Source organism: Rhyacophila brunnea, unplaced genomic scaffold (genome assembly GCF_057557595.1).
Source record: "Rhyacophila brunnea isolate RB1 unplaced genomic scaffold, BYU_Rbru_1.0 scaffold_1, whole genome shotgun sequence".
Classification (NCBI taxonomy): domain Eukaryota; kingdom Metazoa; phylum Arthropoda; class Insecta; order Trichoptera; family Rhyacophilidae; genus Rhyacophila; species Rhyacophila brunnea.
Genome location: NW_028232751.1, coordinates 1,749,003 through 1,776,940, shown reverse-complemented (window position 1 = coordinate 1,776,940; position 27,938 = coordinate 1,749,003). Strand labels below are relative to the sequence as shown.

Here is a 27,938-nt window from a genome sequence, read left to right as displayed (position 1 = left end):
TATTATGATTATTGTATTATTTTTCTAATAATATTGTATCATTTATGGATATCACATTGTTTTTCTTTCATTTCATTGTTTGTACTATATCCAATATTGAACTCTATTGTGACTTGAGATCAGTGTTGCCATATTTTTCTATGCTGATTATAATACAAAGGCGTAAAAATTATAGTATTTCTAAAAAATATATAGTACAGGAACATTTTTCGTCTAGAAACCTTTAAAATTATAGTATTTTGGTATATTTTGCGTAAAATTATAGTATTTTACATTTTTCGCGAAATCAAAATTATAGTATTGTACTATAATTATAGTACGGTTGGCATCACTGCTTGAGATGCACTCACGTGCACGTAGTGGATTTTTAAGTAAAAAAATATTTAATTTTTTTGTGATCTTAATAATATTCATTGAACAAAAAAATGCACAAATATTTTTTCTCATGACTGGTTCTATCACTTGTCTCAATAGGATATTATGTTGCATTTTCCAAAATAATGATATTTTAAATTTTGACTTGGCCTATTAAAGTTTCATATGTCAACATTGTCAACATTGGTTTTGAGTGCCGCGTTGACGTTTTTATCAATAACATAGATAACAATAATATTATAAAATATAATCAATTCTTAGTTAGGTCAGTCGAGAGCGGAACTTTCATAAATATGGACGATTTTAAATGTCTTGAAGCCGGTATCATAGTTCCTACTTTGGATGATACCTATTTGGATAATGCTGAACATATTCGTGAATATTATGAAAATAAGTTTCATAACCAAGTTGACTTTTTCGTCAAAGTTCCAGGAAGGTAGTTAGTCATATACTTGTCTTATAAAATTAATATATTACGTTTAAATTAGCGTGTGGGGTGGGTGGGTGTACGTAAAGGCAATGCACATCCGAAGTTTCAGTCATAAAACAATCATTCTGTCATCCTGAATCTAAAATAGGTAATATTTTGTTGGTTATACCAAACAAATCTATCGTTCGTGTAAACGTCATCACTCTTATAGCTTGATTAAAAAATAGGACTGATGAATACATGGCTATATTTTAAATTATTTAACCGTTTTTGTCACTGCTATTAATTAGAATGGCTTGTGTTTCAGAGTTAACATAATCGGAGAACATCTCGACTACAATGGCTATGGGGTATTGCCTATGGCTATACCAAACAATATTACCTTGGCTGTTGGTGATTCCAATAACTCCTTGTTAAACGTCAGTAATATGGATTCTCTGAAGTTTCCTGACCAGTCGGGCGACATTATAACTTTTTCGTAAGTATAACGAACACTATCATCATTATCATTTGTCGTGCAAGAGCCCTGGGTAGTCCCTGGACTCATCAAGTTGTCAATACTCCTCCAATACGGGATTCTAATCGCTCGTGCATCCTAATCCACGCCATCTAACCATGACAATTTAGGTCTCCCAGCACTCGTCTGCTGATTTTAGTCGATAAATTTTAATGATTTGGATTAAGTTAGGTTGCGCGAATTCTTTGTAGACTGTGGTTGCGGCGTATGCACCATACTCCATCTTCATTCTTCGCTCTCAGAATCTTTCATTCGAAAATCATACGACCCCTTTCAGAATTGCTGCTGATGACCCAACATTATGATCCTAAAGTGAGGACTGGTCTTAGCAGTGTATCTGGATTTTTGTGACCATGTTAACCGTGATTGTTAAAATTTTTTCTGTTATTCTTGACCCTTCAATTTTCACATTAGTTGACATTGGAGTATATGCTTCACAACTTTGCACTCCGGCGCTAGGATAAAAATGATGTAATATTATTCTAAAAATATTTGGTTTACATATCTAATATATAAAAATTAATATTTGTTTGTTTGTTCGTATTTAATGCGCAGCCATACCGTTCATCCGATTGCGATAAAACTTTATAAACTTATTGCTTGCACTTGCAGGAAGAGTATAGGCTATACTAATATATAAAAATGAATGTCTGTATGTCTGTCTGTCTGTGTGTCTGTCCCGTATGCGTTCCTATACCATTCATCCGATTGCAATGAAATTTTGGTAAGTGGTTGTATGCACAGCCATGAAGGTTTCTAAATTAGAAAAATCATCATCTTCTCCTTCTTCATTCTATCTTCTTTTATTCGTATGGTTCCTATACCGTTCATCCGATTGCAATAAAATTTTCGTCAATAATTGTGCCAACACCCGCAAAGGTTTCTGAATTAGTACAACCATCTTCTTCTTCTTCTTCATTCTATCTTCTTTTATTCGTATGGTCCCTATATCATTCATCCGATTGCGATGAAACCTTCGTCAGTTATTGTGGTAACACCCGCAATGGTTTTTGAATTAGTACAAGTATCTTCTTCTTCTTCCTTGGTTCCTATACCATTCATCCGATTGCAATGAAATTTTGGTAAGTGGTTGTATGCACATCCATGAAGGTTTCTGAATTAGAAAAATCATCATCTTTTTCTTCTCTTCATTCTATCTTCTTTTATTCGTATGGTTCCTATACCCTTCATCCGATTGCAATGAAACCTTCGTCAGTTGTTGTGTTAACACCCGCAAAGGTTTCTGAAATAGTACAACCATCTTCTTCTTCTTCTTCTTCTTCTTCATTTTATCTTCTTTTATTCGTATGGTCCCTATACCATTCATCCGATTGCAATAAAACCTTCGTCAGTTGTTGTGGTAACACCCGCAATGGTTTTTGAATTAGTACAACCATCTTCTTCTTCTTCTTTTTCTTCTATTCTATATTCTTCTATTCGTATGCGTTCCTATTCCATTCATCCGATTGCAATAAAATTTTCGCCAATAATTGTGCCAACACCCGCGAAGGTTTCTGAATTAGTACAACCATCTTCTTCTTCTTCTTCTTCATTCTATCTTCTTTTATTCGTATGGTCCCTATACCATTCATCCGATTGCGATGAAACCTTCGTCAGTTATTGTGGTAACACCCGCAATGGTTTTTGAATTAGTACAAGTATCTTCTTCTTCTTCCTTGGTTCCTATACCATTCATCCGATTGCAATGAAATTTTGGTAAGTGGTTGTATGCACATCCATGAAGGTTTCTGAATTAGAAAAATCATCTCTTCTTCTTCTTCTTCATTCTATCTTCTTCTATTCGTATGCGTTCCTATACCATTCATCCAATTGCGATGAAAATTTGACCAGTTGTTGTGCGCAAGCCCGCGAAGGTTTCTGAATTAGTACAACCATCTTCTTCTATTCGTATGCGTTCCTATACCATTCATCCGATTGCAATGAAACTTTGGTGAGTTGTCGTGCGCACGCCTGCAAAGGTTTCTGAATTAGTAAAACCATCATCTTCTTCTTCTATTCGAATGCGTACCTACACCATTCATCCGATTGCAATGAAACTTTGGTGAGTTGTCGTGCGCATGCCAACAATTTTTCTGAATTAGAAGATCATCTTCTACTTCTATTCTTATGCGTTCCTATACCATTCATCCGATTGCAATGACATTTTGATCAAGTGTTGTGCCCTTGCCCGCAAAGGTTTCTGAATTAGTACAATCATCTTTTTCTTCTTCTATTTGTATGCGTTCTTATGCCATTCATCCGATTGTGATGAAATTTTGACCAGTTGTTGTGCGCACGCCCGCAAAGGTTTTTGAATTAGTACAACCATCTTCTTCTTCTTCTATTCGTATGCGTTCCTATACCATTAATCCGATTGCAATGAAACTTTGGTGAGTTGTCATGCGCATGCCCACGAAGATTTCTGATTTAGAAAATCATCTTCTTCTATTATTCGTATGCGTTCCTATACCATTCATCCGATTGCGATGAAACTTTTGTCAGTTGTTGTGCGCACACCTTCGAAGGTTTCTAAATTATTATTATATAAAATACAAAGTTTGTTGTTTGTTTGTTCCATCCAATTTTGATTTTTTTTTTACTACATATTAATAACATTAATAACATTTTCATATTTTGGATTCGATTTTAATTTAGTGTTCTTATGTTTGACCTTTACTCCTATTAGAATTATTTTCATATTGCCATATTGTATTACACAGATATTTTAATATTAAAAAAATAATTACCTCTTATTATTTTTCAAATATCTAAGATAAATATAACCACGAAGCGACCCTGTGCGAAGCCGGGTATTTCAGCTAGTATTATCTATTTATTTATTTATTACTAGATATTTATTAATACAATTGAATATCATTTGATCAAATCAAATCAAATTTATTTATTTTACATATAATGAACATAACAAATTATAAATTCAAAGCGTTCACGACATGACATTAATCTAATTTTATGCGAGGTAATCAGTAAAGAGGCGTATCAGTGTCGTAAAAAGTGCAAAGTTATAAAACGTATACTCTACCTATCAGTGAATTGTCACTGTATTTATTTCAATTTTTTATGAGTGGCCATATGCAGGACCAGTCCAAGCAAATCTGAGGCCCGATTGTAGAATACACGCGAGGCCACCGAGTATGGGGCGCATGGCCTCTAAATCCTGAAGCGTTCCCTACGCCATGATGTTTTGAGGGCCCCCCAACCTATCACTAAGGTTAAGGGTAGTGTAATGGTCCACAGTAGTTTTCCACAAATGGTATTCTGTGAAACTCAAGGAGTCAGTGTAAAATAAAGGGTATTCTATGTATTTTTAAATAAATCCACTTGAATTGTCAGCTCTCGGCATCATATTATTGTGAAGCACTGTTCGCAACCCCTTTTTGTGAAAGCCAAGTAACATGCAACCCTTCGCCATGTTGGCTAAATTGTCATTTTTATAAGTCAGGAAACACTAAAAATAATTATAAAATATAATTTCTACTGGTGAAATTGCTTCATTTTTATTTTCACCACCCTGGGACCCCCTGGGTAGAGCCCTGTCAGCCCCCCTCCCCCTTGTGTGGGACATGAATATTATATTCTTCTTCAAAAACATTTAACTTTTGCTTAGTGGTGTTTTATATTGTAACAATTTATTGAATATTTTGATAATTATATCGAAACTACTTGCTTAATCAAAATGATATTTTCCTTTGAGTTTTGTCACAAAAAATATTCAAATATTTTTGTTAATTTCTCAGCTTTTTCATTCGCCATTAATTTAAAGATATGTAACAGCAAGACAGCTAAAAAGTTTTAAGCCGATTTTAATTGTCTATCAATATTATTTTGTATTGTACCTCACATGATGCCATGCCAATTAGCCTATTTTTGAATATATTTTCTTGAATAATGCTGTCGAATTTTTCCAATCCAAGAATTTCTAATATTGATAAATATTACGTAAATTACAATTTTTACTAATAATTTATGATATATTGTTTCCAGACGAAATCAAAACATAGATACTCCAGTAGCATGGCATGAATACATGCATTGTGGGGCCATCGGGGGGGCTGTAGCATGTGGCAATGCTCAGGCTCGAGCTCGTATCGAACCCAAGAAGGCATTCGACAGTGTTGCCGGTGAAAAGACTCGTGCTGAAATTCTTAATGTCATTACGTCAGATTCTCCAGAAAATTGTCATTCATTTGAAAATGAAGGATGCAACCCTGAAAACGGTAAAAACATTTTTTATTATGTTTATTATGATTTTATGGCATTTCAAACAATTTTCGTGTCTTCTGTTATTTTATTGCTCTGTAAAAAACACGACCACTAACCCGTATGACACGGCTGATGGGTGAGCATAACGATTAGTGGTAATTCTAAATATATATTAAAGATTGCTTCGGCTTATTGTAAATATAGTCAAATAATGATAATTGACAATGAATGTTAGATTTCCCTATCATTAATTATAAATCAAATTGAGAACCTTATCTATGTAGGAATAAAATGCTGTTTTTTTGCTTATGTTAAGCATTTGAGCTCATTTAAAAATATTAACTAAAGATAAAAGCGAAAAAAAGATAACATAAAACCCACTCATTATAGATTATATTATACTCATATTGTATTTATATTGTATTCGCTACACCCAATTTGAATGGATTTACTTTCAATATCTCTTACATATAATAACCCGTTTACACGTGCATAGATTTACTGTGCACAGTAAGAAAATGTATGGGGAAATATGTATTATCCTACAGTTGGCATGATTGCGTGCATGAATCAAACAAGTTTGGAAGCTTCCGAATTGTGCTGATTTATCAGGCTCAAGTAAGATCTGCGCCTGCGCAGTAGAACGATAACGGCGAACCTGCCGGTGAAAAAACGAACTACTCATTTAAGGTTAACCGATTTTCAATATGTCCTGTCAAATAGCAGTATAAAATGACAACATCGCGTCTCGCTCACTCTTGACAAATGAGATTGGAGAGACAGTCAGCACTTTTACGTGTGAAAAGTTATTGTCATGATAGTTTAAAATAAGCACTATTGCCAACAGTAATTCCATGCATGTGTACAGGCGCTATTATGCTTTCTTTTGCTTTACAATTCGTGATGATTTATTGAATTCTTTATAGCTATTCATTATTGAAATATTTATGCAGTTAAATCAAGTTACAATCAGGGCTTCAAACCGTTGTTTTTTTCATTTCGGTTTTCGTTCCGGTTCAAGTAAAGAAACCTATATTGGATCGGTTCAGCTCCGAGTGATTAATTTTTAAATGTTTTTATTTGTATTAAAAAGTTATTTACCACCATAATTTAGATCATTTATGGTACTTGTATGATAGCCCGGCGCCACGCTCCGAAACCAATGGTTATGCTTATAAATGCCAACCGCATTATAAATTATGAGAATTATATTGAAATGAGTCACAAGATCGTAAATGATTTCTTTGCGCCTTGACTTTCACATACATATTTCAAATAAAAATCAACAGCAGTCGTCACTGTACAGGTCAATTGGCGTAACCCTCACTTTTCACCAAAGTGACATTTTGATGGCAATGGACTTATTGCATACTCTTACACGAATTGGCCAAGTATCATAAATCCCAAAACTAATCCCAACTATTTTTTAAGCCATTTGTAACTTGTAAAATAATAAGTAAATCCAATGCCCACAGCATTTTTCACTTCCTGAACAATTTGATAATTGTGAGTTACACCAATTGGCCTGTACAGTGATGATATGTATTATGTTTGTCGAATTGGCGTTTCCTTCAATGACTACCGTCGACTAGCAGTGCAATTGTTATGTCGCAGTGCAGCATAACTGGGTAGTATGTTTAAACATGTACCGAACCAAAAAAGCCGATATTTTTTTTCCCGGTCAGTTCTGGTTTTCGTTCTGACAAAAATTACGGTTTTTCCGGTTTTCGGTTCAGTCGCGGTTCGATGCCTCAGTTATAATAATGATAATATAATAATCTCTAAAAAGCTGGGTAATTATAATTGATTTATTTTTCAGATAATTTCATAGAATTTTATGTAAGTAATTGCTTTTCATATTATCTTCAAAAAATATTTTTGCCTTTAAAAATAGTATAAACATATCTGTATTATTATATTATATCTATACCAGTTGACAATGTCCCTTTGAAGTGTTAAAACTAGTGATCACAATAAAATTTTTAAATGTCCCGCAGAGGCGAACGAAACTGGTCCAGTACGATAAAATTTGTAATTTATTTAAATTAATAATACAATGCATTTCCTCCATAAATTGACAGTAAAGTTGACACAATAAAAAAAAATAAGTAATTAAATAAAATTATATTCAATTACAGTCGAACTTGATTATTACACGGAAGATGGGACCGACTGAATTTTCTCGTTATAAGCATTACTCGTTATATCATTATATAACATTTTTCGCGCCACTTTCTCTTTAAGCATAGAGCATAAAAAATCTTAAAACCATGGTAAAAATCCCCAAAACCAGCATGGCATTCACAAACTACAAAAGAACTTGTTTATTGTAATGAAGTGCTGATCCACCAGCGATGGTAGGCACCGACTGACTTCACAAAGCTGGATTTATTACATGCAATTTCAACCATGTGCATGGATACTTTTTCAATGTTGTCAAAAAACTGGTTTGAAAACTACTTACTTTTTATTTATTTAACATTTGTATACATATAATATATATTAACACTTTTGCCTCGTTATAAGCATTACTCGTTATATAACATTTTTCACGCCATGTTCTATTTAAGCATAGAACATAACAAATCTGAAAACCATCGTAAAAATCCCCGAAACAAGCATGGCATTCATAAACTACAAAAGAAGTTGTTTATCATAATGAAGTGCTGAGCCGCCGGCGCTGGTAGGTACTTACTGACTTCACGAAGCTTCGATTTATTACATGCATTTTTAACCATATGCGTGGATACTTTTTCAATGTTGTCGGCAAAAACACCAATTAGGTGCTTAGACACTTCACTAGTGTCATAAACGTAATCCAATCCCGGCGGCATCGGTCTAGTTAACTCCGGATTTTATTGCTTAAGTTCGAAAATATTGTTGTTTTGCTCAGTATACCTGAGAAATAGCTCGTTATAAAAGTGAATAAATATATGGAGAAAATTATAAACTAAAATGTCACGAATGTTTCCTCATTACATCCGGAATCTCGCTATTTCCGTGATCGTAATAACCAAGTTCGACTGTACATAATAACATATTTTTCCACACTGAAATACATAATATTTAGCAGGCATGGTCAATAATTTACTATCATAATTTATATAAAAAGGTTTACATCTTTATTTGCTCATTAAAAAATAGATTGTTGTAGATATTATTGTACATTTGAATGGTGTCAACATTTTTGAAGGGACTCAAAACCAATGTAAATATCGGGAAAATGTCAGTAGGGGGAGGTATTGAAAAATTCAAAGAAATATTCTTTTTACATTAAAATTTTTTGAAGTTATACTTCTTTAGGCGCGTTTGGAAAATCAAAATAAAAGAGTGTATTTTTGGCGTGTGACATGTAACATATAATTTATTTTTTCACACAAAAATAAACGTACTCGATTGGATTCGAACCACGGCTTGTTCGGTTATCAGCCGAACACACTACCTTTACGCCACAGTATGATACTGCAATCGTGACGGTTATACAGTATAATATTATGGTTTAGAATTGTTCCGTTGCCTCGGCAGCGAATTTATTATTGTCAGCCAATTGCAATTCCTTACGTAAACAAACGATTAAACGTTGTATAATTTAGTAATATAAGTTAAAGTGAATAGAAATAAACCAACAGCGTTCCAATAAGCGGTCCTTTTTCTTGAGTATGTAATCAAAGAATCTAGTTTATCACCAGTTTTGTTTTTGTTTTGTTACGCCAAAGAAGTATAACTTCTAACGCACGTACATAAGTACACAAGGTTTTTTTTTTATTATGCTAGATATATCGACTGTTGAAAGAAGTAATCCACTCTTTCTATTATGAAAAATATTTCTCATTCCACAGTTGCTACTGCAGTATTGAATGAAGTCACACCCGATATGCACGCAATAAAAGGTGTGAATGCATGTGTTTTGGGCACCATCCCCTTAGCGGCTGGTTTGTCCAGCTCCAGTGCCCTCGTCTGCGCTGCTGCCCTTGCCATCGCCCATAACAATAATGTAAGGAACTTTTTTTTTCATTATTCACAATATGTGATACTTCACCTCGACTATAAAAAACTAAAGTTTTTCCTCTTTGGAGTATTGGATTAAACAGGTTAAAATAAGTGCTACTTGTTAATTATCTTTTTGTTTAGAGATCATCCATATATGACATCACACCCTAAGGGGGGGAGGGGAAAAGATCTGACATTATGTGATGTTTTGTGTTACGGCAGTTGTAGAAAAAATCAACAAAATATAAACCAATTGACATTTTTCTGAGGGAAATGTATTAGGTGGCTGTGGTTAAAAAAATTAAACAATAGGAGCTTTAAAAAATTGCGACTACTCTCCAACAAGAAGATTTAGGCAAAAGCCGGAAGGCGCTGTTGGCGACTAAATGGGAGGAACTTGCTAGTTCACAGTTTTAACACATAGACAAGAAGATGTTGTTCGAGTATAAGTGTGATAATGAGTTAAAAAAAATGAAAATCCTGTGACATTATTTATAGACGACTCGTTACTGCCACTTCGGGACATGATATCAATCATTTATTAAAAATATTCTGAATTCATTCTATTTATTATTACAAGTATCGTGTATGTACCTATATGAAATTTTAAAGATAGTCATTTCTTCCTAGCTATGTTTTTGTTGGTAAAGACATTTTGGAATACGTCTATAATCAGCCAAAGTTTAATAGCACCTTTTTATTAGCTCGTATTCTTGTTTGTCCGGTACAGATTTTTTCTTGTTTGTCCAAAATTTTTAACTAACTTCCCGACTAACTAGACATTTGAAACTTTTAGAATATGTCAGAACACGACGACAATGCATTCTTTTAATACTTTTGGCCATCTTTAAGCAGAATTGAATTAATTTTCAGTTAATTCTGTTTTGTATGTTTCGAAAAAAATTTGTTAAAAGTAATATTTACTACTCACTATTATTGGTTGCTAAGTGGGTCCTAGCAACTAAATTATTAATATATACGTGCGTTACTATGGAAATCAATATGAAATGTCAAAATGACATTTCTGTATTCTATAATATTTATTCAGTATTTCTATCAAGTACAATAAAAAGTTTTTAATAATACATAGAATTGTCAAGTTTATATGATTCAACAGAAAATTTAAAAACATGGTATATAAAAAGTTCTTTTTATCTTGTAATTATTTTTGTATAACATAATCTTTCCTATCTTAAGTGCAAAGTGTCATTAAACGGTATTTAGATTTTTTATATTTCCTATATTAAATATAAATTCTTTGAATAAGTATCATGGTAAATATTATTATCTATCTAGATTAAAAATTTACGCTTATTTTGATCTCACATAATATTCTGATCTGCATATAGTAAAATTTCGATAAAGTAGTATTTATTTACTCTTTTCTTCAATTCTTACTGTATTATCTTATCTAGTTAAGTATATTTAACAAGAGCAGTTGACATAAATCCTAAGTAATATATTTTGTAATCTTTTTAAGTAGGTATGTGTTTTTAATAGGCTTCATCGAATCTCTATTAAATGAAGCAATTTACAGAATTATTGTTAAGATTTTTTTTAGATTTAACAATTGATTGCGTGTATACGCATACGTAGGCTTAGGATTTTTAGGTGCTAAAAAATGAATATTAGGTACCTAAAATAAATACCCACGGTGGCCGCGCGGCTTAAGCGTTGGACTATCACGCCGTGGGTCCCAGGTTCGAATCATGGGTCTGGCAAGTATACATATTGTTTTTTAATTTGTGTCTGTCAGGGTATGGACCTAATAGGTTGAGCAAGTGGCTGACATCCATTTCTCGTAAAAACAAAATCTGTTAATACAAACCTCTACTCTGTGGAGGCCCATATGATCCTTTTAGGATCGGACATAGTCGAAAGAAGCTTCACAGTATACAGTTAATCATATACATTACACAATTTTAGATTAAACTGGTAATATCCATATTCCATTTTCACAGATTGTCCTATTAGGATCGGACATGGTCGAAAGAAGAAAATATGTAGATGTAATTGGAAAATATGTTATTAAAATTTCATAAATATGTGCTAAAAAAACAAAAATAGGTGCTAAAAATTTAAATAAGTACCTATTACAAAAATCATATATATTTCAAATTTAATTTATTATTTATTCACAAACAGAAAACGCTTTATTACAATACTTGCTTCAAATTTTCGAAAGTGAATCTATGACGATTTGATCTTAGCAAATTTTTATACACGGAAAATCTTCTTTCCACTTCTACAGAATGATGCTATTATTGCGTATGTAAATGAATCTATTTCTGAAGTAGAAAAAATTGAAACATCTGAGGAATCTGATGGATTTTCCAAAACAGCTTTCATATTCTGCAGCGTTTGAAGTCCAGTATTTTTTATTTAAAACACTATTTAATTGGTCCAGGAACATTGAAATTTTGTGTTTATGTAAAAATATGTAATTATCCAAAAATATTTAAAAATAGGTGCTAACACCTTAAATGGCCGAAAAAATGGCTTAAAACCGGGCTTAAATGTTTCAAAATTGTCTGAAACAGATAGATATTTTTGATATTTGGTTGTGGGGCCGCTCATAAAAAAAAATTAAATACCTAAGAATCCTAAGCCTACGCATACGTAACAAAAATGCAGACACATATTGTGTGGTATTTGCCTTAAATATAAATAGTGTTAATCCTATAAAATTTACTATACCTACTCATATATATTTTATGATTCTGAAGGTGATTCCCTTATATAAATTCACATTGTTTTATAGAAATGAAGAAAATGAAACCCTTTTATGATCTTAATCAGTTTCATTTGTTTATTTTATAGGTTCGTCCAACTAAATTAGAAATGGCCGAATTGTGCGCAAAAAGTGAGAGACTCATTGGTACTGCTGGTGGCGGGATGGATCAGGCCATTGCCTTTACTGCCCAAGAAGGTACATAATACAGAAACATTCTATTTTTTTTTTTATATAATGGCTATTTAAAAGTACTACGCATTGTAATCAGCATTGCTAATAGCGTTTTTCTTGCCAGATCTAGCATTTTTGAGCATGCGTCTAACTTGAAAAATACGCATATTGCATTGAATCTTGTGTTTACAGTTACAGTATACAGCTTCAAATTTCTAGAAAAACCTAGAGTATTCTTGAAAATCAACATGCTGGCTTTTTGTACATACATAATATCTTACCAATAAATAAAATGTAACATACAATGTTTAAGTGATGATCAAAATTCATATGTGATTTTACCACGTTTTTCTTAGCTCGTATTCTTGTTTGTCCGGTGGTTATTTATCTAGTACAAATCTTGCAATCGATTTTTAACTAACTTCCCAACTAGCTAGACATTTGACACTTTTAGAATATATCAGAACACGATGCCATCTTTAAGTAGAATTGAATTCATTTTCCGTTAATTCTGTTTTGTATGAAAAGTTATTTCGGAAGAAATCCGTAATCCAATCCACTATTATTGGTTGCTAAGGGGGTGGTCCTAGCAACTAAATTATTAATATATACGTGCGTTACTATGGAAATCATAATGACATTTCAGTATTCTTTGTTTGTTTGTTGCGAAATAGCAAAAAAATGATTTGTTGACAATTGGCTTATTTGTCCTAAATTATTAATACATAGAATTGTCACGTTTATATGATTCAACAGAAAATTTAAAAACGTGGTATATAAAAAGTTCTTTTTATCTTGTAATTATTTTTGGTAGCGCTGACACAATATTTTTTTACAATCTTCTGTCTTGTGAAAATAATTATGACTTGCGTATTGTTTTAAAATGCTGATTGGTCGTAAATTTTTTATCTTGCGAAAATCTTGCATATTTCTAATTAATCATGCATATCGACTACTTAATCTGCAAATCGGTTAACTCCATTTGGGCAAATTGTTCAGGAAGGAGAAAAAACAGTAATTTAACTATCAAGCGGAATTTAACAATTCCAAAAATACACTTGGAAAATTATTTTTTTTACAAATAAGCTGTGCCGTGATTTAATATACTATTTTAGCTTCCCTTATATATATAAAGAAAATTTATATAAAGAGTGGAGTTGTTCCATTTACAATATTTGAAATTTGGCACCTGCAGTTGGCTGTTTTGTGTGAACGCAAATATTCATAGGTTTAGGAGTTTGAAATTTTGCGTGACCATAGAAATCATGCTTTATAACAAATTGCCATCAAAATCCCATTTTTGGTCAAAAGTGCAGTTGGCTGGTTTGCAGATTAAACAGTCGATATTTTCATAAATTGGCAACAATGATTGCAGTATGCTCTTAACCTACTCGCATTTTGTTTATGGATATTTGACATCAATAGAGTATGACTGTATTTTACAAATTTACGACATGTCACTACCACTTTAGAGATGTAGTTGTTACCAGCATACCATACTTTTGATGACAAATAATTATACTTCATTTGTTTATGCTCTGAGAATATTTTCTCTTTGGTTTTTTGGTCTCCCATCCAAAATTTTAAAGCGTAGCTTTATAAGTCTCTCAGAGTATGCGTACCAGATTTTGAGAAAGACTGGAGTAAGGTAATTCAATCATCGTTCAATGTGATTTTAAAAAATTTCAGGATTTCTGTCACACATAACCTTCAATCCAGTAGGAGTTCGAAGTGTCCGTTTCCCAGACAACGTTGGAGTATTTGTGATTTGTCATTCTCTGGTGCAAGCAGAGAAGGCCAACACTAATGATTTTAATATGCGGGTCCAAGAGTGTCGCACGGCAGCAATGGTAATTAATGATTGTATCTAATATTATTGCAAAACAAGTGACGTGATCCTGCTTCTGTCTGTCTCAAACTTTCTTAATTTGAAGTTTGTAATGTAATGTAATTATACAACTTTTAATGCCTTTTAATCTGTTATGGGAAAAACCAAACCCTTTATTTTGGTTAAATTTCTTAGGTTAGTCTATAACAAGATGGAGTATTATAAACTTTTTAGTATTACAACACAATGGAAATCCTGCAACATTTTAGTGGGGTTGAATAATTGGTAGTCACAGATAAATTAATATTATATATATTGGCACATTGACAGTATTATTCATAGCCATGATTTTTGACAGATGTTTAAACATGTTAGTATTATATGCATGCGAATTTTTGATTTTACATCTAAATATTCTAAATAAAAAAATATTTTTTTGCGATTTGCATCTGAGTAATATTGTTTTACAATACGATTTCTAGTTTATTTTGGCGATACTTGCAAATACCTATGTAAATTAATGGAATTAACTGAAAGTGTTAAAATGTTTCCATAGTTTGACGAATGCGGGGGGCGATAACTGTGTTAAGTTTGCTATAAATGAATCTGCAATGCGAAATGATTAATAGATAAATTAGTTTTACTAACTTTCTTTTCAGCTTCACTTTCCTATATTTCCGTGTATGGCGTGAATATGTTGATAAGTCGAAAAATATAAATTCTCAGGGCAGCTGTTTGTACGCTTGGCTTTCTGTAGTAAACCAGGTTGTATGTTTATGAATGTTTTTAAATTTTAGTAAAATGTTTGTAAATTCTCAACAAACTAGGATTTTAAAACATTGCTGATTTACCACAGAAGGCCAAACATACAAATAGCTGCCTTGAAAATTGATGTTTTTAGACTTATCAACATATTCACGACACACACGGATTTAGACTCCGTCTAAAGAGAGAAGGTTTTCTTGATCGTCACTGTTGCCAGCAAACATTGTGTATATATTATTATCTATTGCTTTTGCGTTAATTTAAGTGGTTTTTTTAATAAAATGGTCCAATAATAATCATCACGCGTATCTAACCAAGCTAAATTTACAAAATGCTACATTGTATCACTTGAATACCATATAAAATTTTCTTAATAAACAAGGCGGTAAATTGTTCCTTTTCATAAAGTTTTGTAAATCCTTGTTGAACCCTGGACATGAGGTTGCAGAACTCTATCTAGGGTTTTATTAAATTCTGGTTGGGAATCACTATTCTAGATCACAGGTTTCTAAGGTAATTCGAGTGACAATCACTTTTTACAATAGCCAAGTAACATTGGAAACCACGTCACATTTGCAATAAAAGGCATTTTTAATAACGTGAAGAACACCTAACCGAATTTTTTTTTTTAAACAGTACATGTCCAAACACGCGCGTTAACATGATCTTACTCCCTACTTCATTTATCGTTTCTCAATTTATGGCTACGGCCGTATGTTGTAGCTTAACCACTGGGAAATGCCAATAGAAATGGCGTATTTCAAAAAAATTCTACCTTAATCTTAGGTCAATAATTATTATAAAACAATCATTATTCGTAAGATGTTTATCACATTTTAATGGTCAAAGACATAGTTTATAATCAGTATCTGTGGAATTATCTTCAACTGTGTTAATCATGCCCATTTTTGAATAATAAAATGCCTAATTCTTGTCAAATTAGGGAACACAGAGATTATAAATATAATTTTTTATCGTAAATATTTCACTATAATAATGTCAACATAAATTTTACTAATGGTTTTATAAATACTTTTAAAAATTAATAAACCTAAAAAATCTTAACACCACTGCAGGTGGATGTACTGAAATATGAATGTATTCTAAAACATTAGAGCGAGAGGTTTAAAAGAATACTATTTTATGTAATAAAAATACTTTATGGAGTCATCAAATGTTTAAAATAAATATAAAGGATAATAAGGCTTCAAAATTATATAAATAGATTATCTACAATGTTTAAGGAATGTTCAGGCTAATGCTTTGAAAATACCATAAAATCTCCATTTTTACTTACGTTGGGCATGTGGGCCGTTAGTAGATTTTTTTTAAATGACTTAAAATCAGTGGTGGCTCGTCCATATGCACTGCGGTACTGCAGCACCCCCAAGCAAATTGAGACAAATGTAATATTATAATATACTTCAATTTACGTATATTATATGAAAATATCAATATTATTAAGCGTGTCATCAGCTCGCCTGCGTATCGATACATCCAATGTCCAACAATATTATCATATACTACGGTAGGTTTTGCACAGTACCGATTTCAATAGAATATTCTCGAGTGGGCGGAGGAGGGCGCTGGCAGCGGTGCTCGCAAATGGAAGCCTAATCGGTACTGCGGGTCAGACAGTCCGATTTCAGTATTTCTCCGTTTCTGCATCGCGTTACAGCAAGGAAAGAAATATAGATAATGATTTATTAACATTGTTAAAATTTATTTCTGCAAGCAATTTATGCAAAGTTCTTTATTTTCATTATTAATATGATTAATTATTTGTATTGAATTTTGATGTTAATAGTAAAATATAATCCAAATAAACATTTATTTTTATTTTTGATCAACCGCAGCACCCCCAAATATCTTATCCACGAGCCGCTACTGCTTAAAATATTAACATTGTACTGTCCTGTGATGTCGGTGCCTTTTGATTTAGAATGTATTAACAAGATCCCTTGTGAATCCCAAAACACTGTTGCCATCACCTTCCCAGCCGATGGTACGGCCTTAAACTTCTTGGGGGCTGAACCACCCTTTTTATGCCACTCCGGTTTTGACTCAGGGTCATAATGATGTACCCACATTTCATCTCCCGTAAGAATTTTATTGATAATTTCCTCTTGATTGCTTGACAGCTTTAAAAACTGCTTCGAACATTCCACACAGTAACTTTTTTGATGTGGCATAAGCATTCGTGGCATCCATCTTGCGATTACTTTTGACATCCCAAGATTTTCATGTATAATTCTGGAAATTATTATTTTGGATAGATTGAACCTTTCTGCGATTTTGATTAGTTTTAGCCAACTGTTTTCCATAGAGGCATCTTCGATTTTTAGTACCATTTCATATACAGTGATATCACTTTGCCTTCCATAACGGTCATCATCTTCTAATGGCACTCTACCTTGTTTAAATAAACATGGTCGTTGTGAATGTATCGGCTTTCTACTTGAGTCTGCAATGATGGAGCTAAATATTTGACATTTTTTAAATTATCATAGACTTTCATTTGTTCTTTTGAATATTGGAAGCGATTTAATGGAACAATCAACTTGAAATTGCACAATTATACCTAAAAAGGATTACCTAACAATAAAAAAATAATTTGAACACCTATACTTGCTACTTTTACCACCATTCGTCACCATCGCCGCAAACTTATGGAACTCCCCTCATATTAATAATAATTAATGGCGTTGCATGAAAAATTTTCTGTAAAATGAAATCATGATAAAATAATAATTCTCTTATCAATGCACAACTAACTAAATTTCCATATGTTTTTATAGATGTTACTTCATGATCATGGAAAATTGACAATGAAGACGCAAATTCAAGGGCTTACTCTCGCATCAGTTGCAAAGATGTTGAAATGCGATCTGCAACAAATGTTGGAGAAAGTAAAAAAATTACCCTTGTACAAAAATTCTGATGGACCGAGAAAGAGGGCAACACATGTCTATTCTGGTAATTAATATCATTATATATATATATATATCAGTGGCGAAGGGTGGAGGTAGGCTGTTAAGATTCGCTATAAATAGTGCACACTAAACTTTGTTAGTCATATGTATTTGTTTTTATTGAACTAAAACTACAATATACAGATGGTGTTAGTTAGTTTTTAAAAATCAATTAAACCCTGCCTAAACGAAACCATAATAGTTTTGGTCTAATTTGGGCGATACGACAAAATTGTGCACACTTTTTCATTTATAGTTATTTGTTTTCGTTGGATTAAGAATACATATTACACATATTATTGGTTAATTTTTTTATTTCATTAAGCCCTGCCTAAACCAAACTATATTAAATAAAAAATAATATTCTATCTATAAAATATTCAAAGTTATGTATGATTTAACTGCATAATTTTGGATATTTTATAGATATACATGTATTTTTTGACTTATTATCTATTATGGCTTAGTTTCTCAGGGTTTAATTGAATTTTAAAAACTAACCAACACTTTCTGTAAATTGTAATCTTATTTCAATGAAAACAAATATATATGTCTGAAAAAGTTTAATGTGCACTATTTATGGGGGATCTTAACAGCCTACCTCCACCCTTCGCCACTGATATATATACAGTCGAACTCGGTTATTACGATCACGGATATAGCGAGATCTCAGATGTAATGAGGAAACATTCGTAGACATTTTAGACTATGATTTTCTCCATACATTTATTCACTTTTATAACAAGCTCCTTATCGGATATACCGAGCTAAAATATCGTAAAATTTTTTCATAAAACTGTTAATGTGTCGATGGTTTAAAAACATTTGGACCCTAAGCAATAAAATCCGACCGGACAGGATGCTGCCGGGATCGCATTACGTTTATAACACTAGTTAAGTGTCCTATACTGAAGACAATATTGAAAAAGTATCCACGCATATGGTTGAAATAAGTAAAAAATCCAAGGTTTGTGAAGTCAGTAGGTACCAGTGGCGAAGGGTGACTTTTTGAAAGAGGTAGGCTGTGGGAGTAACCATGCTTGTCAGATATATTTGCGGGAAATAAGAAGATAACCCAATATTACTACTGATGAATAGGTGCGCTAAAACGAAGAAATTTCAAAAGTCTAATTGGTTTGTTATAATTAGTTCATAAAAATAAGCAATTAGTTTGAATTACTTATGTATTTTCCTAAACATTTATAAACGTAACATACGCTCAAAATATATTACCTATCATCTATGAAAATATCCGTTGTTGTATATATATTATGTTCCATAACAATTTATAATTTAACCCGTAAAACTAGACATTTTAAAATACTTCTATATTTAAAACAGAGACTTAGGTACCTAGGTACATTGTCTGAATAAATTATCTTAGTCTATGAATGAACTAACTCTAACTGATAAATAAAAATCACGAGATAAATTATTTTATATTTTTAACAATCAATACATATTTATGTGATTGAATCCCATAGAAATTATCTTCTTATTAATTATTTTGAATAAATGTTTTCTCGCGACGTAAGCGCCAACGAAACAGCTTGTACATTTGTATGCGGGACGCCAGACATTTTGAAATAATGAGAAAAAAAATTCATATTGAAAAATCCGTCGATTCACGCGAAAAGAATCCTATACTATATGTGAAGCGAAACGCGGTGTGTTCTATTTCGAGAGATGCTATAGATGGTGCTTATTGAAATATGGGAAAAGATCGTAAAATTATGACAATTATACGTTAGATGTCTTTGGGCATATTGAATATATTATTATTTGTGATTATATAAATACGTCAACATGAAAATAAAAAATATTTTTCTTAACACAATGCTTATGGGCCCTTTTAATTAATTTTGTAATTAACGTGTTAATTTGCATTTGAAAAGTAATTAGCAAAAACACAATTTTGTGCGGCCCGTAAGCTATGGGTTAAGAAGGTAGGCTTTAAATAATCGCCTAGTATGGAGTCTTCGCCACTGGTAGGTACCTACCAGCGTTCATTACAATAAACAACTTATTTTGTAGTTTATGAATTCCATGCTTATTTCGGGGATTTTTACGATGGTTTTCAGATTTTTTATTTTCGACTTTTTGTGTTATGTGACCGATCACTTAAAAATACATATTCTCTGAAATAACGAGTAACGCTTATAACGAGCAAATTCAGTCGGTCCCATCCTACTCGTAACAACCAAGTTCGACTGTATACGTATCATGGCTACAAATTATTTCACTATATTGCTTAGTAATTGAGCTATAACTATATATTGTAAAGTTTATTCTCAATAGTTCAAAAATATGAGCATGTCATGAAATGGTGTGCCGTCCGGTGATGGGCCGTCACCCGGTGCGGTAAATTTACACCCCCCCCCCCGCAAACACACATACAATTTTTTGCAAGCTTTTTGGTATGAACACTTTTACCGTTAAAGAAATATTGTAAGAACTGTGATGACAAGTTGAAACATATCAAAGACTAAGAAATGTAGAGGACCTGGCACATAGGTGGTCATTTATAAACACGCGTATCTTCTTCTCATATACTTTGGCACGCGAAAGAATGGGATGGATATAGTGATCCCGCTCGACGTAAAATTTCACTTGCGTGCTCGCGTTAGTCGCACTTGACCTCCGCCTTCCGAGAAATGAGTCTAAGAATAATTGTGCATTCGAGCAAAACTAAAATTTGGTAAAGGAAACTTTCTTTTATTTAAACTTAAATTTTTGTGTGAGGACTGTGCGGGGGATGAAAACATGTGTGTGGAGACATTTTGGTAGGTGTGCGTACACACACGTGTACACCTTACAGGGAACATTGATTATAAGTCAAGCCAGACCAGATTTATTGAACATCTAATATATTCTAAAATAATGAACCGCCGCATAGAAGGCCTTTAGGTCAAAAAGTAGATGGAGGGTTACATTTCTGCCAAATTTCAGCCATCTATTGTCTCTCACATCCATGCATTCCTGTCAATCTCGACCAGTTTATAAGCCTTTTCATGCGTAAATTAAATGGCCTTAAATGTTTCTCATTTATGTAACTGTTACAAATATTATTTATATTTGTATTATAGAGGCTATTAGATTAGAAGAATTCATCAGGATATGTGAAGATAAAAATACCAATGATGCTGATAAATTTGTCGCCTTGAGCACTCTGATGAACAACAGTCACGAGAGTTTGAAGACTGACTATAATTGCTCACATGCTGAAGTGGACATTCTTGTGAAGCTGTGCCAGCTGTTCGGAGCCGGTGCCAGAGTCACTGGAGCAGGGTAAGTTTATAACTGATTACTTCTTTCGTTTAATTTCATCTTTGTAAAACATATTTCTAATATTATTCCATGAGCAAATATAAACAACTACCATTACATTGTCCCAAAAATAAGGGAAGTGGGCTTCCTTTTGGATGTGGCTATAATAATATTTTTCTTAAGTATAGAGAAATATAGGATAAACTGAAACACATGTTAAATAATATTAGTTTCAATATTAATGTCTGTGTCATACAGAGAACTCAGAAATAATGGGAACTGAAATACCTAATGGGTGTGGAAGAATATGGGATAAACTTAAACATGTGCCAAGAATACGTAATTCTAAGCTTGTCCTTCATTCTGAAAACTGCTCTCAGTTTATGCAATGACGCTCATTCAATATTGGTGTATTTGAAGGTTGCAACACACACTATTCAACGTCTATAATGTGTGGTTCATTTTCGTAGGACACTCATACATTCAAAACTCTGCATCAAAATGTAGTTTATTGGGATATAGCCTATCAGAATTTTATTTATTAATCTGTTGTGTTGTCATGATGCAGGGAAAATTATACGGCAGCACAGGCATACACAATTCTCTTAGCTATGCAGTCTCTTTACAGTTTGGTTGTCAACCTTCAATACTAGACGGCATCAAAAGAGGAAGAATCTAACTGTTTATTTATTTATTTTAATTTAATTATTACAGATGGGGTGGTTGTGTTGTGGCTTTATGTCCTCATGCGAAAGTCGAGGAGTTAAAAGACATGCTAACACAATGCTACTATTCAAAGAGGCCTTCATATACCTCTGCAGATGGCAAGCCAATAAGTCCCATATTCACAGCAGTGCCTAGCAAAGGAGCCGCCGTTTACGTTTCACGCACAAGTAAAACAAGAATAGCTTAAAAACATAAATTGCCTATTGGATAAGTGGACACCATTTCACATAATGTTAATTCCGAGTTATCTAGATTTTAATCCAATTTGGCAATTTAACTTAACTTGCGTAATTCCTATAGTAAAAGTTAAGTGCTGAAAAAGTCAGTTAATTGACAAAAGGTATAAAATAATTTACATGTTGAGAGTCCATGACTTTTCCATCAAACTAAATCCGAACCCATGGTACCGTATTTCATAAATGGAATTGTCAATCTTCTAGCTCAACTAGATTTCAACTATGTTTATGTAGTAGGTACTATCCAAGTTATAATGAATAGTAAATCTGAAACCACATATAATTGATTAAAAATGTATGTAACTTCTCTCTGTAAAAAATGACAGACATTTGTTTCTGCATTTAATATGAGTTATAAGATGTTTCCGTGTAATTGCCAATCCATTGTAAAAAGTAGATCTCATATATAAAAAAAATCCACTATTTTAATAGCTAGAAACACCCATTTACACACAATATTTGTTTTTAAATTAACTTTTGTTATATTTAGTATTGCATGTTTACATTTATATACTTACACAGATATAGATATTTAAATCGGTATGTACACAAAGTAAAGAGACAGTATTTATCATTTTAAAGCCCGATACATGGAGTGGTTACTTAATAAATGGGAAAAATATAGTCAACAAATTATTAATTGCGCATTAGATTAGAAACATTTGCATCCATCTGACAAACTGAAAAATCTGACATCTGTCATTTTTTAACCAGATATTAAATAAACAGTTTTGAATGACAATAGTTTCCGAAAAAAGAAAATTATATTGAGTACATATCGATTCAATTTGCAAATACGGCACACTAGCAGTAGGTATTAAAAATATCTCATATTATTATTACTGACATCTAAAACATAAACATTGAAGCCATTTTGAAAATGTACAATGCGAAAATTATTTATCGTGCCATCCCCTAGCGGAGGTCGGCCACAATCAGGGCGATCTTAGCCTTATCATCTGCTACCTGAAACAGTCCAGTGGAGCTGCACTCGACAATTATATTGTAATATTAATAAAAAAATATTGATCCAGTAAAACTATCTTACTAGCCACTGATAGTGCAAACATTTAATTTTTTAAAGTTTAAATATGAGCAACTTGATATTATGACTTTTGCATATTTTTGTCATTATTGACAATTTTAAAATTATCAGTAATTCAAAATTTTAAAAATTACTACAATAATGAAAATCGAAATCACCAATTAGGAGTTTGGCAACATTACTGTCATTGTATTTTGGTCTATGCATGTTATATTGACACTATTTAAATTTCACGTAACTTGGCATTCTATGCATCTAGGGCTTAGATGACGAGCAATAAATTAAATGTATTGATAGAATGTACAGAAGTTGAGAATGAAAAAGCCATTGAATATACAATATATTATTAATATGTAATTACAAGAATTATTTAAGTATATGATATTTTATGCATTTCTTCATTATTCTTGCCAATTAAAATGTGTATAGAGAAATATATTATTTTTAAAGCAATATGATTTTTTTATATAATTTGATATTTATTTTACAATAAATATTTTTATCATATTTATCATAGTTTTTTTTATTATTTAATAAGTGGTCAATAAGAGTTGTATCCTCTCTAACTAAAATATAGGTATACTAATATTACCGCAGTAGGCCTATTCTAACATATCACTTATCATCAAACATGAGCCAATTGTGATAAATATATCACTTTACGTATTATTATTATTATTAAGTAAAAAAGTTAACCGTCTGAACTGTCAAAAAGTGATATCTTTTAACAGCCCCTCTTTTCGCCATGTTAACTTTGAGAACGAGACAGAATGTCAATTTTACATATTGAGAATTCAGACGCAAGATACGACTGTTTTGCTGCAATCACAATGACATGACTAATAAAATTGTAGGTTATGTTGATATGTCTGATGTGTCAATACAAATTCTTGTGTTTGGCTAATCACCGACTAGATGCCGCTGGTTCGGCTTTATCCGCTTGTGTTCGGTCTTATCTTCTTGGGTTCGGCAGCACGAACATACCCGAATTTGACCAACATGTCTTCCAACTTAAATTTTCGCCGTATTATGAATTAGAGATGGCCACCGCTAACCGTTTAGTGTAAAGAGTACCTTCCGTGCTAATTTGGAAGAATGAAAATAACGGAAACATGCTAAAGTGATAACCATTAAGAATAGACCTGCAGGTGTGTAATACCTTTTAAATTAAATATTGTTTGTTGTATACAACATCTATTAACATTACAACAATATAAAAGTAATAATTTATTATTGTTAATATTGTTAGGTTTTCTTTACATTTTATTTTGATCATTTTGTACATGAGAATTTTTGGTATTATTAATATTATTTATGTACATTTAAAAAAATTGTATTTTTACATATTATTGTATAGTCACTATTTACATAATATTATCTGTTTCTAATATTTTTGCCAAAAGGCGGTAACTCAAGTTTTTTTGCAAACAAATTTTCAAAATGATAGTGTTTTACAACAATTATTTATTATTAAGTCATATATTTATATATTATTTGTAATGGTCATTAAACGAATATTATTTGAATTTGAGCATTTCAATACTTTAAGACAAGTCGTGTATTTGAACAATAACTACCGAAGACATATCATTTAAAGAAATGTACAGCCATAATGTAATTAACTTAAATTACGTATGTAATCATGATACCACCAATAAAATGGACTTATATTATAAATAAGCTTAATTTTAGCTGAGAGAACAGGCTGTAGTATGTAAAATTATATTTTCCTAAAGACTATATTTATATTTTTTGGTCCCTTGGAATTCAATAGATAATTGAAATTCTATGGCGCTATCAATTCAACCGGGTAATTTAAATATTTTTTCATAATTAATTTGTTAAACCAAAGAGCTATTATAATATTACATATAAAATATATCGGAAGAAAAAAAGGACAGTATTATGCATTTATAGAACAAGCAATTTTTTTGCTAAATAAAGATACTTCTCTTTAAAGTGCAGCCTTTTTTTTTTTTTTTAAATATGTATGTAATAGTAGTGTGCGGTCCATAGATGCTGTAGATGCGGAGCATCCCCAGAAATAATCGATAAAGTATTATCTAATGACAATCGAATGGTAAATAATTCTACTTAATTTTATTTCTTCTAAAGATTCTATATTATTAACCTTTTCTATGCCTCACAATATTACTATGGCAGTATCTCACAGGCCGCAGATTTTTAACGACAGACGTTGAATGTAGAGCGAAGCTCTTACTACAATTGCTGTAATACCGATAATTTGTGACTTAGTATTTCATAATTATTCAGACAGATACTGTGTGTTTAATTTTTTAGATTATGCAAATCAAATGACAGTGACTAGTAATTTGAGGTTAAAATCAGACGAGATAACTCGTGAAATTTGTACATGCGGCCGTCGATCACGGCCTCATAGAGTGAGATAACCAATGACATTTTTAATGGACGACGCACTCAATACAGTAGCTAGCAAGTAAATTTGCGCATTCGCATGTATAGGTAGACGTCACGCAATTTCCATTATGCGATATCAGTGATATCACGCATCGGGAATTTATAGCAATATCACCTTTATTGTAGTGGCGTTAGAATAGTGTTTCTAGTGCCAATGTGCATTCGAGCGAACTCGTTCGAACCGAACCGTTCGGCAGACCCGACTTAAAGCATCGGGAGTTTATAGAAGTATCACCTTTATTGCAGTGGCGTTAGAACAGATTATGCCATTCGGCAGACCCGACAAAAAAGTGAGTGTCATTTTTATTCCCAGATGATTCGTCCATATTAATGTCATTGGAGATAACTCACTGAAGCCATAGAACTGGTTAATATTAGGTAACAGCATCCCTACAAGCAAAAGCTACCATGCGCTACTGGTATGCAATCAGTGGAAGAGTATTTAATGGATAACGTATCAATATTTTTGGCGACTTATATTTCCCTTATTTGAGTTGAAAGTTTTACTAGTTTTTTCATAAATTTTTTGGAAATGTTACTTGATGATTTGATACATGATATAGTTCGATTGGCATCATTAGATATCTTTATTTTTAATTTGCAAAACAGATGGGCAGAGATTTAAAGTAATTGCTGTGTAATTAATTGATCGGTTTGTATTCATTACTTGCAAACTCGATTTATTTTATTAATATTAAAATATAATAAAAAAATAATGAAACCTTTCATTGACACTGTATCGGCATTTATCATATCGTCACCGTTCAGGCAAAAGTCACCAACCCTGAAAATGGCAGTTTTGAGTTGAGTATGTCACCCGAAGCGTAAAATTATGTTCTTTAAGATGCAAAACTCACCTCGGTACATTAGTTAGTAAAATTTTGCTTAAATCCGAATTATTTGTTTTTCACTAAATGACTTTCGATAAAATCTTAACAAGCAAAAGTCATTATAGGTGAATAGACATTATTGACTCTTTAAAAAAAAAATCCTTCGTTATAAATATACAAGCAAAAGTCACTATACTATGGATGGTGAGTTTTACTGATGCTTCTTTTGGCTAACATTGTTCAGATTATTAACAAGCAAAAGTCACCAAACCATAATTTGAGCTACCTTGCCTCCTTTAAAACCTTCCAGATGTTTTAATTAGCATCAAAAAGTAAAAGTACCTTAAAGAAATTATTAAGAAGACATGAGAAAATAATTTAATGTAGATAAAACCTTAAAAACATTAAAATCTGATTTTTCCTGCATTTTCAAACTTTCAAATTGCGATATCTCAAAACTATGTTTTTAGGGTTGGTGACTTTTGCCTGAACGGTGACGATATTATATATTATTATGTCTACCCAAAATTACATTTTAGTCAGGTGTAAGGTTTTCAAAACTAATTATTCTGGATATTGTGATTTAAACATTATTATTTGTTACATTCCAATATATATTTAGAATAATCTATGATTGCCAGTATCGCTAGTTTATAGAAGAAAAAAACTATTATATTTACCTACTCATATTTATATTATATATATTATATTATATTTACCTACATATTTATAAAGTGCCATTGTATTTAAAAAAAAAATAAAAAGTGATGTTTTTGAAGAATTTGTTTATTTATTACCTACATACTATTAATTTTTTTTACTCAAATGAATTGTTGAATGCGAATTTATAACCAATATTAGCTGGCTCTCATATCTAAACTCGCTTTATCTGCCGCACAGCCATAAATCAAACTTTCTAGGAAAGTCGCTCAGATGTTGCATATGAAGACCGTGCACATAGGCATCTAGTGACAGTTGCGCGTAACCTCTCGTAACGTGGGTATGTATGGGATGCGGTGACCCGCGAGTCGGTATAGGAATGACCAATTCGTAGTGTGTGCGTGTGCAGTATGTGTACGTGCGGCTTTGACTCGCAGCCCGAGACGCATGCGATTTGTTGCTAGCAGCAAAAGATGTTTTTTTCAAACTCAAAAGTCGCATTCCACCAATGTGTGGAGTTCCATTTGGCAAAATGTGTTTTGTGAATAACGATGATGTCGCATCAACGTATTCGACACGTTGCAGACCAGACGAGTTTAGGTGTGAGAGCCGACTTACACATTAAGAAAGTTATATTATTATTGTTCTTATTTTACAATAATCGTATAATTAATTAACTTCTAAATAGTTTATAAATTTTTTGGAAATGCAATATATTTTTCCATTGAT

The 27,938-nt window shown here is 32.2% G+C and overlaps 1 protein-coding gene across 2 annotated transcripts; it reads left to right on the top strand.

Moving 5' to 3' along the window:
- The first annotated feature begins 548 nt into the window (after positions 1-548).
- On the top strand, positions 549-27,292 carry LOC147079347 (N-acetylgalactosamine kinase-like). Of its 2 annotated transcripts, none has more exons than XM_085940272.1 (9): positions 549-953; positions 1,113-1,283; positions 5,328-5,560; positions 9,386-9,540; positions 12,357-12,465; positions 14,131-14,291; positions 17,833-18,010; positions 21,093-21,294; positions 21,988-27,292. In XM_085940272.1, the coding sequence occupies exons 2-9, from the start codon at positions 1,165-1,167 to the stop codon at positions 22,184-22,186; spliced, it is 1,356 nt and encodes a 451-aa protein (XP_085796398.1). In that variant the 5' UTR covers positions 549-953; positions 1,113-1,164; the 3' UTR covers positions 22,187-27,292. The 2 variants fall into 2 exon arrangements, with proteins under 2 accessions (XP_085796398.1, XP_085796394.1); XM_085940268.1 differs by having other exon boundaries at positions 555-811.
- Positions 27,293-27,938: the final 646 nt, after the last annotated feature.